Raw genomic sequence first — 14,801 nt, forward strand, 5'->3', positions numbered from 1 at the left:
TGGCTTAGCTTATACTCATTTTAATCTTTGACTATCTTCATCCACCATTAATCTCAGTATCTCACAAGTCATATCTACAACCCTAATTCTAATTAAGAACTCCGTCACTTGCCGCCAATGCAAGCACTAAACTAGATCACCAAGTGGCCATGCCATGTCTCTCTGTCTTTGGATATTAATATCAATGCCGTCGTTGTCTGAAGATAAAAGCATATATATATAGTCATGTTATTAATTAGTAATATATTAATACTGCTTGAGATTGAAAACAATAACTTAAAAGCTAAGGAAATAAGAATAATGTTTGGAGGTATAATTTGGAACTACAGGAAGTCATAACTTACTGTTTTGTTTAGTTTTTTTAATGTTTGTTATTTTATATTTTTAAATTATTGTTAAAATAAATAACAAATTTCAAATGTAATAAACATGTAATTATAAGTGTTACATATATAAAATTATAGATGCTAAATTAAAGAAGATAATTTGGTATTATTGTCTCTCTAGCATTACGCGGAAATAAACCTGCATCCAGAGTTTCTGGAGCGGGCGAAACATGGTCTGAGGTCATCCCTCGATAGCTTCCGGCAGATCGTTCAGAACTAGAAGCAGATCGAGTGGGAAACTGGCAATAGAATGAATGCACTTGTTCATAGATCTCTTCCATCTTTCCTAAATGCTGATCTCTACGGTCCATGTCAATAAGAACCTAAGACATACATAATACAAAAACATGTTGTAACTAACACGTGCGCATGCATAATGAATGCATTAGATGAAAGTCAACTTCACGTGAAGTTGATATCTGAGAGACGTTAGATAAAAATTTAGTCAAATAAGTAAAATTATCTAACGGCTCTTAAATATTAATTTCACGTAAAGTCGACTGCACCTAAGTTTCCACCAATGCATTATGCCTGAGTGAGAGAAATCAGAGGGCAAGAAACAGAGGCTTTACCTGTGTTGCAAGGTTCTTGAATGCAGGATGAAATCTCTGATTACAATATATGTGAAATAGAATGGTACCGATCAAAAGTGGAATGATAAACCCAGATGAAACTGTTGATCGCTTTAGTCCAAACACACCGAGTGCAATAATTTGAGACACGATCAATGAAAATATCACTGAGTTGTGAGCAATGGGCCATAGCTTTCCCCCACCATCATATTTTGTAACATACACATTCAGAATCTAAAAATAAAAACAAACAAGTTTAATTAGCTAGCAAATAATTAAGAGAAGGGTAGGTTGAAGTTTGAAGCTAAGTAATTAACCTGGTTGCGGTAAACGAGGTATGCAAGGGAAAAGTAGAAGAGTAAGAAGGGCAATATTAATGGAGCAAGAATAGAGCAGGTGAAGCCAAGGAATCCGAAGAGTAAGACCCTTGGAACTTCGGTATGATATGGAAAAGTGAGAGTGCCTTCTTCTGAATCATCCTTACTCCTCAGAATGTATCTCCGGAACAGGTTGTAGAAAAGAGGACACACCTGCATGATTTCACATGCCAGACTTGCCCATCCAGATGATAATACATATGTTGTGAAGTAAGTAGCCTGCAACATGCATGCTGGTTAATTAAGGTGCCTATTTAACAAGATAAAGTCTTAAGAGCCAATTTTACACTACTAATATTGCAACCAATGTCAAAGAAACAAAGCAAATATTATCTTATATCCGAGCGAATGATTTGCTGGAGATTAACACAAGGCTTAGAATTAGAGTTACTCTTGGCACCATATCTAGTCATCCAATCTGCAGCTCTATTTACTTCCCGAGATACCCACTCAACGTGAACAAGCCAAATCTGTTACTTCAGATGAATATCTACTAGTAAGATCATGCATGAGGGGTAGAATGTCAAAACAATTTGTTTCACATATAATATCTTTCAAACCGCAATCCCAAGCCAAAATCAACCCCCTTCAAGCAGCAAATAATTCAAATCTGATGATAGATTAGGAGAAATGCTTCCAGAACAGCCCGAGATCCAACATCCCTTAAAATCTCTAATAATACACCTAAACTCCGCTAAATTTGAATCCAGATACAAGCTTGCATCACAATTAACTTTAACAAACTCAATTAGAAAAAGTATCTGAGATCCAAACTCAACAAAAATTCATATTTAGTGGGCTTCGTATTGGACTTGTTTATAACGTTGGCTGAAATTAGCTGCTATAATGTTGGTTCCCTAGCATTACTAGTTTAATCATAGAACAGTTAGAAGCAAACTAAAGTAATCACCTGCACCGGGACTGCCTTGGCAAGTTGGGCAGGTAATTCTGATACACTGGCAAACACTGAGAGCTGGCTGATAACAGAGCCAGCAAAAACATTAACAAAAAACACATTCCAGATTGTGAAAAACAAAACTTTGAGGCATGCACTCTTCTTCCTTATACTGCGTGAAATATGCCCCTCCATTGTTGACAATAGCATCATCACCGGTGGAACAGCCAACAAAAACAAAACCAAAATAACACTTGGTAGGTAACCGGTCACCAGTTGATTCATAAATTTCCTAGGAAACAAAAAAGAAATAAGAAGCATGTATAGTGGTCCAATTTATAGCGAACTAACAAACTGTATTTTCATTTTTGTTAATATGCAACTACTCGTTAATATGCAACTACTCTATCTATCTATATCTTACTGTGTTAGTACTCTTGTTAGAAAAGGGAACATTTTCTCAAGCTTGTCTAGTTGAGTCAAGCCTTGTGCGAAGGTGACAGGTATAATGAACACAATCATGAAAGTGACAGCAGCACCGAATGTGGATATCCTACGGAGCCAGATTTGCCTATATGGTATGCAAAGGTTGGACCAATAAACATCGTTTGGTTCGGGGGCTAAGTCTGTCACCCATAACATAGGATGTGAGGTTTGAAGATTTTGGGCAGCAACATAAGCAGCATACCGAGTCTTAAAATATACAAAAGCAGTCCCTGATTCCTGTATTAATTAGTTATCATATGTGGCATCAGAATGAATAAAACATTAAACAAGAGGCTAAGCTTATATGCTTTCATAAGAATATTGAATTCATTTCAAAACCTTTCTTGAATCTGTTTCTATGTCATTGTAGCGCATCGCAAAATCAATAGAATTTTTAAATCCTCCACAGAAGCAGCAATGGCTGAACCCGTGCCCACAACGAGTCATCGAACGACTAAGCACCTTACACATATGTTTTGCGTTATCCTGGAGAAAGATGATGATTAAGAGAGAGAGAAGGGGAGAAAAAAAAAATGTTTATGAACAAATTAAAGAGAAAACAGAGTAAATATCTTCTCAATTTAGCATTTGTTCAAAAGACAGTATTTTTTTACCATTAGAAAATTCCTAATTGGTTTCTAACTTTTTAAATAATTGGTCTAAGCTACTCCTATTATTGATTTAAGTGGTTGTTGTAATAAGACCAATAATAAGAACTATTTAGACTAATTATTAATTAGAAACCGGTTAAGGAATTTTCGAACCGTAAAAAGATACTTCATCCTTAAAACAAATGTTTAGAGACCTAAAAGATATTTACTCGAAAATATATAATGCTAAATAGCCTACAAAATTTAAAAGCATGCAAGACCTTCAATTTCTGAACTACACCAGAGTTGTACACCATTTGATGAGACAAATATGTTGATTCATAATAATATGAAAAAAACTTTTTCACTGTGTCACAATATGTGCTTTCTTGAGACCAGGGTATTCCTCGGACCAGAATTGCAAATTGACTTGGATTTGGAGCTGACCCAATAATATGTATTAACCGCAAGTCAGTAAGGTGCCTATATTCCTGATGAACACAAATAAATCCTGATATCAACAAAATAGTTTCTCTTTATACTATTGCAGACAAGTAAATGATGCAGGTAATTAATTAAGTCCTTACAAAGTATAGAAGAGTACAGGCTGTTATAGTTATAATGTATAATGCAAGACAATGAGCCCAAAGCCTGAAATGAAATAAAAGAATAAGAAATGTTTTTCTCAGTGGCAGATTCAATTCTTTCTTTGTAAGTGAAAAAGGTGATACCATCTGGATCCTTGCTTGACATTCTCAATGGTAAATGCTTCCAATGACTCCAAAGGTATATTCTTATAGAGTCTCTCCCGACCATGGTAGTTAACTGGAAGCACCAGAACAAAGCAGATGACAGTAGCAACAGAAAACATTCGAATACTGTAGAAGAAGATGAAAAATAACAGTTAATTAAGGGAGATTGAGAATATATAAGATTTTTGAATTTCGTTAAGGACTTTGCTAGATAGTCAATAGTTTTTGTGAACAATGTGAATAATGAGCCTAAAATTGGCCCAATAAAATAAAAACACACTACATTCCTAGATTACAAAATTTTAATATTGAATTGAACATCCAACATATTTATTGTTCATATTATTTAATATTTTCATTGTCTACCTATACTTTTCTTTATTACCTAAAGACAAGCATCCTACTGAAAGCAACAGCATCCAAGCCACCAATAGTGAGAATATCATCTTGAGTTGTTTCCCATGCTTTCTTGACCCATGTTGGGGAAGGCACAAATCTCTCCAAGATATCAACATGTCTTAAACGCCGAGATGCAAGCCTTCTTCCAAAGTACACATTAACATTGCTTGGTTGTTTCCTTAACACTGAATATAGTGAAAACAGCCCCACGCATAGACCAATATTTATTCCAGTTGATGTTAGAAGACCATTGATGTCCATCTCTTCTCATACAACCAAACATTGCAATTAATTAATGTGTCTCAAAACAAAGATCTTGATGCTCTGCTTCACCTGTAAAGTCCTGTATATGCGGCATCCACTCATCTTGCACTCATCATGGAAAGTGCACGACAAACATTCCCATGAAGTTGGAACAACGTACTTCTGGGATTCTGGGACGCCTGATGAAAACTAAACAACGTTATTTAAAAGATGATTGTTTCACGTACGCATGAAATAATTAACATTGGGAATAGAAGACAAGTACCTGCACATATAGGGATGAATAATCAATAACAATGTATGAAGAAAATTGAAAACCCTAATTTCAGTATTCGCGGGATTTAATTTAATCTGATTTTGTGTGAGAGGGGAAGAGGAGGAGGAGGGTGAGGGTGAGGGAATGAAATCGCATGAAAGGTCGCATCTGCATGCAGCCATAGAGGATATGCAAATAGCGCTAGAAAGTAGAAACGTATCCTGTTGCCCACGCGGCCATCACCCAATCAATCCATGCCAGTATGCCATCATATACCTTTTTCATGCATACCTATGCTCATGCATAATTCTCACATTCATATTATTATTATTATTATTATTATTATTATTATTATTATTCACTAAATTCATTATCTTCCTATACTTTTTTTAGGTAGTTATACAGTTATTCCAAAGTTAAAAAGTTAGTAGAAAAAATAAATAAATTTTTAAAGTTTGAAATCGAAATCAATTTTTTTTAATTTTAAAATTATTTTTGTTAAAATAATATTATTTTTAGACTATTTTATTCATTTTTTTATAAAATTTTATTTTTCTAACCCCACCCGCAATACACATTTTTATTGTTAAGATTAGATTAACAATAATATTTTTTTGAATTGTAAAAATCGGATTGTCGAATTTGTAAAAGATACAGAAATTAGACTGTCCGATTTTTATATTCAAACCTTTCGATTTGTGTTTAAAAAATTTAAAAAAATTGAAATACACATATCGAATATTTTTTAAATTTTTTAAATATAAATAGAAGGATCTGATTTGTGTACTCCAAATTTTTTAAATTTCCCACGGAAAAGTCTAGGGGCCAGTTTTATTGAATTTTGGCGTAACCAGCAGAAAAATGTGAGTCATTCGATGAAATCTCACACCAATCTCACACCATCAAATCATCATTAATGCTACTTGATGGCTAACAATCACAAAAATTGCTAGGAAGTATAACTATATCTAAATTTTTTAGCCAATAAGAAGAAGAAGACGGAAGTGGGAGAAGAAGACCACGATGCCAACGAAGTAAGGAGTCATTGATGTTGTCGCCTTCAACGATGGAATATGAGAGAATGCGGCGCAAATAGAGAGAGAAGCATATCATAGAAAAAAACGAGAGAGAAAACGATGGGAGGAAGAAAAAGTTGAAGGAAATTATGGCGGTGAGGAGGTTTGATGTTGCTGCTGAGCTCTCTATTTCTGTCTTTGCTCGTCTGAGAAGCTGCTGCCACCACTGCACCTCCTAATCTCGTCGATGACCATGGTGACACCGGACAGTAGATTCTTGTTAAGGCGTAGTCGCCGACACCGTGCTATTCTTCTTCTCCTTTTTCTATTCAATCTTCTGTTGTTTGCAAATAAGAAAACGGAAAATCATATGTTTACTTTTGTTTGCAAATTGCAATATTGGATTTGTGCTGGAGTTCAAATTATATCAAATAATCACTATGCGTAGCCAATGATTAGCATAAAACCCTGTTTCCCTTCTTCTTGAGCCATGCCAAAGTGAGAGCTTCGAATTGTTTGGCTGTCTCGGAACCTAACCACACCGATACAAGCGAAAGGGTGGTAGATGTCTCTATTAACACTTTTTTTTTCAACTTCAGCTCAATCACAATTTGATTCACCAATTTTCTCTTACGTACTTTAGCTCTGACACTGCAGTTTGCAAATTAAAAAAAAAGGTGTTATGTTTGGTTATATGTGAATGATTGTTGTTGTTGATTATTGATTATTGATGAGAGTGTTTTTCTTCTCTCTTTTTAATCTTTTTTGTTCTGTTTGTCCTGTTTACGAGCAAGCAAGGATGAGAAGAGAGAATTCTTTAATTTATTTTTTTAACTCTTATTTTTAAAAAGGTTAGGATTTAAAATAATTTTTTTTTAAAATGAGTTGATATTAATCCAAAAAAAATTAGTTTCTTAGCTGAACTTTACACGAAGAAGATCAATATTTCAGGTACATTAGTTATATATGATTATACATGTGAATTTGTGTTTTTAAGAAAAAAATGTTATAAAATATATAAATAAAAAACATATTTTATTAATGGTAGCTGATGAAGAGAGTACATAGTACAATATATTTTTAGGAAAATCTTAAAATGATTTCTTTCTCATCATGATGATGGGAAATCGAACAGAGAAGATTGAGCTTGTAAAGACCTTCATCCTGTGCATGGCAAGGTGCAATGCATCTTCGGAGATGTTAGCAAAACAAATTCTAAACCACCCTGGCTGAGAGCAATGACAAGAAGACCCTGGTGATATGTTCAAACCAACCTCACACACAATCCTCTTCCAAAGTTCCTTCTCCGCTTCAAACGAATCTGAACTCAACAAGTGCCTCATGTCCACCCAACAGAACAATCCAGCATTGCTCCTTAAACACGATATCCCTGCCTTCCTTAATCCACGCACAAGCATGTCCTTGCGCCTCTTCAACCTCCTCTGGTTCTCCACCATGTATTTCTTAATGAACTTAGCGTCGGATAGCAAGTTTGAAAGCATGAATTGAGTTTGTGACGAAACAAGTGCAAAGCTTGACATCTTTGTGGCTGCGGCGATAACTTTTTCATTGTTTGAGTAAATCAAACCTACTCTAAACCCAGGGAGACCTAAGTCCTTTGAGAGACTATACACCATGTGAATATGGTTCCTAATGTTATTATAATTATTGTTGTTTCTCTCGTTCAGCACTTCCATGATGCTTGTGAAACCGGTGGTGGAGGAGCAGTCGAAGACGGTGCCTGAATAGATTTCGTCGCTTACTATGTGAATGTTCTTGTCGATTGCGAAATCGAGCAAGTGGTTCAGTTCTGTTTTGGTCATTGTGGTGCCTAGTGGATTTGAGGGGTTAGTCACTAGTACTCCTTTGATCTTGAGGTTCAATTCTTGGCCTAATTGATAGGCTTGTTCTAAGGCGCAACGAGTGATTCTAAAACCATTTGAGCTTGAGCAATGCATTGGAACAATCTCAGCCCCGGTTCGCCATTTCAGATCTCTATCGAACCTGCATGCGAGCCACCCAATTACATCTTCAACATCTTATCTGCCTTTTATATAATTTGAACAAAAATGCTATTCGTACTAAAAAATCAGTTAATAAAATTAGTTACCAATGTATTTATGTATAATTGTGGTTTAATTTATTTTTAATATATATTTATATTCCATACATATATTTTTATACTGATAATTAATTTTGATAATTGATTTTAATGTACACATATAATAATCGTTATTTGAAACATAGACACAGGTTATAATTTGAAGGATGTCTTTTGTTTAACAAAAAAAAAATACTAGACAAAGAAGTCATTTTTATAATTAAGTTTAACCGATGTAAAAAAAAGCATGAATACATATGTATTGTATAATATGTGCCAATAAATTTTTAGGCTAACTTAATTAAATTTAATTATTAAAATGATTTAATTATGTAATATTATTATTTATTTAATAAGTCATTAAAATAATTTTGTCAAATTAATTATATCTATATTCTTTTATATGTAATTATTATATATAATAAAAATATATAAAAGATTAGGGCACATCTTTATTTTTTAAAATTTTTTTTATTATATATAATTCATAACATATTTTCAATACTTGAATTAAAAACTTATACATTACGAACTATTAGTTATTTTAACTAATTTTATTTTTTTAATTTTACATATATTTAATAAATAAAACAGTAAATCAATATTTATCTGATTATTGATACACTAATATTATTAGCAAGAGTTGTGATATTTACTTTACTTCTTTATTAATAGTTTTGCTTTTTTTTAATAGTTTACTCTATATATGTGATGCTTCAATTATTCATTTAAAATGGAAGGAAGCTATACCCAGGATAATAGGGTGTGGGGAGGATGAAGGCTTGGCCAGGGTCAGTCAGACAAAACATGAGAATTTCATTTGCAGCGGTTGCTCCAGCTGTGAGAACAAGCTTGTCTGAACTATATTTGATTTTGTTTCCTCTCATGCTTGTCATAAAGTTCACTAACGCCTACAACAAAATTTTACCAAAAGTAATTAATAACGGTATGTTGATTTTTTAACCAATTAATACTGAGAGTGAGTATTTAAATTAATTAAATAATAAATTTTTTAAAAGATTGAAAATTAAAGAAAAATTCGTGTTTTTCTAATTAATAATAATACCTTGTGATATAAATAAATTATGCTCTCAAAATTTCTTTTTATGACTAAAAAAGATACCGTATAGAATTATTTCTATAAAATTAAAAAAGAGAATGCTATTCTTAGTTGACTTCATATGCATATATACACTCCTAGCATCCAACAGTTGGACGGTTTTAATTATTGAAGTCATATAGTCCTATGTATTTTTTCCTTAAATCATAAATAGATAGAGCATTAAGCTTTTCATTTGAAAAATTTATCTTCTTTTGGATAAATATCTCTATATATTGCAAACAAAATATATAAATGAAACAAGAGCTTCTCTTCCTTTTTTAATAAATTAGCTTGAAAAATCATATCTTACTTCTTTGAAAGCTGGCAAACCATGGTAATCCTGAAACAAAGCAAGATCTTTAAATGCAGAAACTCCATCTTTCTTCAATGCCATTGTATTAGAGTTTCTTCGGAGCCAAGATTCAAGAAGGTCAAATGAAAGCTACAAAAGTTGTCAATCAGTTAGACATGCATAGCTTGATGTTGAAACAATATATTTATATATTTATTATTATTGTGGAAATTAAAAAAAAATCTCAAACATAAATATCCATGTAATAAATAAAAAACTAACCTGATTCTCTGCAAGTCCCATCTGAATGATTCCCATTGGATTTTGAATGGGATGATAAGGATTTTTCTCATACTCTTGCCATCCTTGAAAATAAGAAGAGTCTTGACCATGAGAGTCCTTACTAGCCTTTCTAGACAACATTATTTTATTGATTAGTAGATACTATCTAGTGTCTTTATATTAATTAACTCCCTTAAAAAAATTTGAGAACCAAAAGGAATGATCTAAAGTGATTCAATATATTTTTTTAGAATTCTAGAATGCAAGAGTTTTGAAATGGAAAGGGCTTCGATATTTGAGTAGCTAAAAATTAGGCAGCAAGAGGTTCAATATTTATAAGGGGTACGAGAATGACAAGTGAATAACATAGAATACCTTTTTAGCTGTAATTAAACTAATTAGCTTATTTATAGCCTATAACTAAGTTAGAAAGGTAAGTTAAATTATAGTTATTAGAAACTAGTGAAAGCTTCATGAGTTACAAAATTTGTTATTAATCGAACATGTTCACGTGACTAAGTATTGTTTCCTAAGAATATATCTCCAATGATCCTACATGTACACAACACAAGTATTTTTTTTAATATGTCCAACAAAACTTATTTATATATTATGCCTACACATTTTTTTTCTTTGTATTTTTTTAATTAACATAACACACAAATTTTGGTTAAAAACATAGAAAATTATTGATATAATATAAAAAATTTTGTGAGTCAATTTTTTAAATATGTGATCATTTAAAAATACGCTGTTTACCAAAATTTATATGCTCGGTAATTTTGCTACACATGTATAAAAGAAGAAAAGGGAGCGAATGAGTCTATGTTATGAGTATATTGTGCTTTAAAAATTTATGTAATGTGTATTAAAATTTTGTATTATGTATCAAAATTGATGTACTAAATTATTTTTCTTTGCTGTGATGATGATGATAACTAAGGAGGAGAAAGGTAAAAGAAAAAGGAAAAAAATTAGATAAAAAAAGAGACCATTTAATTGGACTTTTCAAAATTATTTAGCCTCCTAGTATTTCTAATATAGATATCCACAACATTATTCTAATTTAAAGATTTTAATTTCTAATAGTGAGAAGTGGTTGATCATAACCTTAATTTATTATTTCTCATCTTAATATGTGGATTTTAATGTTTTCCACCAAAATTTATTAAATTTGGTTGAATAATAACTCTTTAATAGATAAAAATTATAAAATTATTTTGCATATTAAAATTAAATTCTGAAACTTTATTTATATTTAATGAATATTATTTTATTAAATTCTAACTGAAATAGTATTTAATTTATTTTTATTAAGATCTAATTAATAAGTAATCTTCATTTTTTTTTATAAAATAATAGTAGTGAGACTATCATATATAAATAAAATATTAAATAGATAATATGATTATACTTATTTATTTTTATATATATAATAATAAAATAAATTTTTTCAACAATATATAATCTTTCACAATAATTATTCAAAAGAACACGAGCTATATTTGCATCCATGTTAAATCTCCTTAATCAAATTTTGCTTACTGATCATGATTATGGATCCCCTTCAACTAAATGCCTTATTCAGTTCTTCTGCATTGGACTAGCCCTTAGATAGGATTTTCAAAGGTTAAAATTTTGAAATATTTTATATAATTCATTTTATATGTATTAAAATTTAGAAAAATAACAAAAATTTTATTTTTAAGCAGTTGATAGTAGTTAAATTTTTATTTTTAAAAAATTTAAATTTATAACTGAAAATTTAAAATTAAAAATATTGATATTAATAAAAAAATTAATTTTTAATTGAATTTTAAAATTTATTTTCTATTTAGTATTTTTGAAATGAAAAATTCATTAATGAATTTGCAATATACATGAGATAACATTTTAACTTTTAATATTTATTTAAACAAACAAAAAAACTAATCACTAGATATCAATCTAGCCAAGTTGGTTATTGATCTATTTATATTATCTTACTTTATATATAGAAATATCTATATATTCAATTCTATATATGATGACAAATGCAGATAAATGAGAATCGCAAGTACTTTGCTGATGAAATTCACATGTGTATGTTGGACCTTGCTGCGTGCTACTACTTGTCACTTGATAGGACCCCATTACTCTAGTCATCATGTTCCCCAACCTCAATCCTTGTCGGCCATTCGTGCCCATGGATTCTGTCTCTTATTTGTAGTAGATCATGTTTATACACCAACTGTGATTGGAAAACAACTAGCTTGCTTATTTGGGGTTCTTTAGTTTTGCTTTTACCTTGCTGCATTCTCCAACCTCTCCCCATCATGCAAGAAGAATAATGTCCAATAATTCATACATATCTGCTTGGAATGAAGAAATTACGTACAGAGTACATACCTACATACATAAATGCTTACCATAATGTTATCTAATAGGAAAGGAATCAGATAATGTGTCATTGGAAGTAAAAGCATGATTTTTCAAAACAATTTTTTTTATATTTTTACTTATTTGGAATTTTATTGTGGATACAATTTTCTACATTAGGGAACTTTATAATGGGTTCTGATCTGGCCTATGGCTCAAGCATGAACTGTGCAGGCACAAAGTTAAGGACTGTGGAATAATTTATAGCACGAGCTATAGAGAACTCATAATATAGTGGTGGGATAATAGTCTTTAATATGTCTCCTAAAGATTAAAAATGATATCTACACTCCACTTGAATAAAAACATTTGAAATATACAGCTAGATTAAAAAGATAAACAGAGAAAGAATATTAGTGAATCTTGTGGCTTTGTGAATAGGATAGTTAGATATAATAAGTACTTAATATGAGTTTAAATAGCATTATTATTATTGGTGTTTCTTAAGTGCACAATTTTAGAAGAAGCAGTAAAGTGACATGGAACCAAAGTGCATCGTGGTTGGGTTGCATGTACAGCAACTCTAATCTTTCTGGAATCACTAATATGTGGTGATATTTTGTTACTCCATGTGTTCCCCTAAGTTTCTTGTTTGTTCATAAGTAGAAGTCCTATCTCTTCTAGGAGTACATGAAAATAAACGTATTCTATCGGTATGACATGTCATAACATAGGCTTAAATTTATATCATAAATAGGTTTAAATTCAGGTTATTTCAAGAGTGTTTATTTCAATATATATATATATATATATATATATATATATAATAAACACATAGTTTAATGACAATTGTCATGTGGATTATATAATTCACATTAACAAATATTTTTATTTTTTAAAATATATTATATATTTTTTAATATCAAAATAAATTTTAAATTAATTTTAACTTACTAAAATATCTTTTTGATTAATTTTTTAAAAGAGTTTAAAAAACTTTTAAATATTCTTTAAAAAAATATTAAAAGATTAATATTAAAAAGGCTAAAATGTCTTTTTTATGTTTAGAGTTGTTCAATTATATTACAAATCAAAATTTAAATTTTTTTAAAATAACTAAAATATCCTAAGTTCACTTAAAAAAACTAAATTTTTTTTAGCTTTAATTTTAAAAGACTAAAGTATCCTTTAAAAATAATTTTAAATTACTAAAAACTCCTTAATAGAATTAATTAAATTTGTTTAATTGTGTTAAACTAAAGTATCCTTTAAAAATAATTTTAAGTTACAATTTTTTTTGTTAGAAAGAAAAAAAAATAGCAAATAGAAGAGAATAATTTCGTCAGCTTGAAAACTACAATACCTTTCATTGTGCTTCTGAAAAATAAGTAATGATGATTGTAGTGGGTAAACCTTACATAGACTTTCTAACACGATACTTTGTCCTAGACTTCATGCTTCTCTGGCCCCTCCTATGCAGTTCACTTCTTATGCCATTTGTATTCCAATTGCAAATATGATTAACCCTTGTAATTCTCTTTTAGTTTCTATTCAACAATATTTGAGTAATTTCCTTTGATAATATCTAAGTAATTTTCATTCGATCAATATATGACGCATTGCAATTCATAATTAGTTATTCTTATACTTGATAATAATTGTATTGTCAATTTATAAAATAATTTTTTTTAGATTTTTCTCATAAATATATTTATTGTTTCTGTTTTTTTTTTATTATTATTGTCTAAGATAAAACTTTTTAAACTTCTCTTTCAAGTGTGTTTATGATTAAGCTACTTAATTATTAATTTTTAGTTTGAGTTTATTTGTTATTTAAAATACTCTAACTTTAAGGTTTAAGTTGATTGTTTAAGATACTCTAATTTATCTATAATAAATTTATCAAACTTTTATTATTATAATACTCATCGAATACATTTTACCCACTTTGATAATTTATTATTTTATATGTTATTATCTTTAACCTACATTCTATCTTAAATTTAAATTGATACCATATAAATTATATAATTTATTATAATAAATTAATATAATATAAATTGTAAATAAAATTTTTTATTTTTTATTTAATAAAAATTCCTCATTTTTATACCATAAAAATAATATATTCTTAATTTACTTTTAGTTATATATTTTTTTAGTAAAATTTCGATGATTAGTGATTGACTGTAATTCTTTGTTTGATTAATTGAAAATGATATAATTTTTATAAAACATTTAGGAGGTTAAATAAAATATAACTTTGTTAAGATTTTATGGTTAAAATTTTGTGAGGATATTACTGTTGTTGGTCATGTCTAAAGTTCTACTCCTAAATTATAATTGTTCTTATTAGTAAATGATAATTTATAGACTTATTTTTTCCATAAATCGTTTTAACTGTTTGTTGATTTACCTTTTTACACATAAATCGTGATAAGTGTCTGTGTTTTATCTATTCTCGCATTGTCTTACCCAAGTGTGTTTTTAGAAAAAAATGTTACTCTCTTAACCTTGGGATTTATGTTGATCTCTGAACACTTACTACTCTAAGATGATTTATATTTATTTTGTGAAATAATTTTCTAGTATAAATTGCCATATGGTGTAATATTTTACAAATTAACCTCAAAACACGATTTATATAACAGTTCTGGTAGAGAATCAATTAGG

The 14,801-nt window shown here is 29.9% G+C and overlaps 1 protein-coding gene and 1 pseudogene across 1 annotated transcript; both read right to left on the minus strand.

The window, feature by feature from the left end:
• Positions 1-472: 472 nt before the first annotated feature.
• Positions 473-4,889, minus strand: LOC112705085 (CSC1-like protein RXW8; annotated as a pseudogene).
• Positions 4,890-7,084: 2,195 nt separating this feature from the next.
• Positions 7,085-9,911, minus strand: LOC112705087 (1-aminocyclopropane-1-carboxylate synthase 3-like). Its single transcript, XM_025755944.1, has 4 exons — positions 9,771-9,911; positions 9,507-9,638; positions 8,845-9,005; positions 7,085-7,997 (listed from the first exon to the last, which is right to left on the minus strand). The coding sequence occupies exons 1-4, from the start codon at positions 9,909-9,911 to the stop codon at positions 7,085-7,087; spliced, it is 1,347 nt and encodes a 448-aa protein (XP_025611729.1).
• Between the last annotated feature and the right edge of the window lie 4,890 nt (positions 9,912-14,801).

Source organism: Arachis hypogaea, chromosome 8 (assembly GCF_003086295.3).
Source record: "Arachis hypogaea cultivar Tifrunner chromosome 8, arahy.Tifrunner.gnm2.J5K5, whole genome shotgun sequence".
Lineage (NCBI taxonomy): Eukaryota > Viridiplantae > Streptophyta > Magnoliopsida > Fabales > Fabaceae > Arachis > Arachis hypogaea.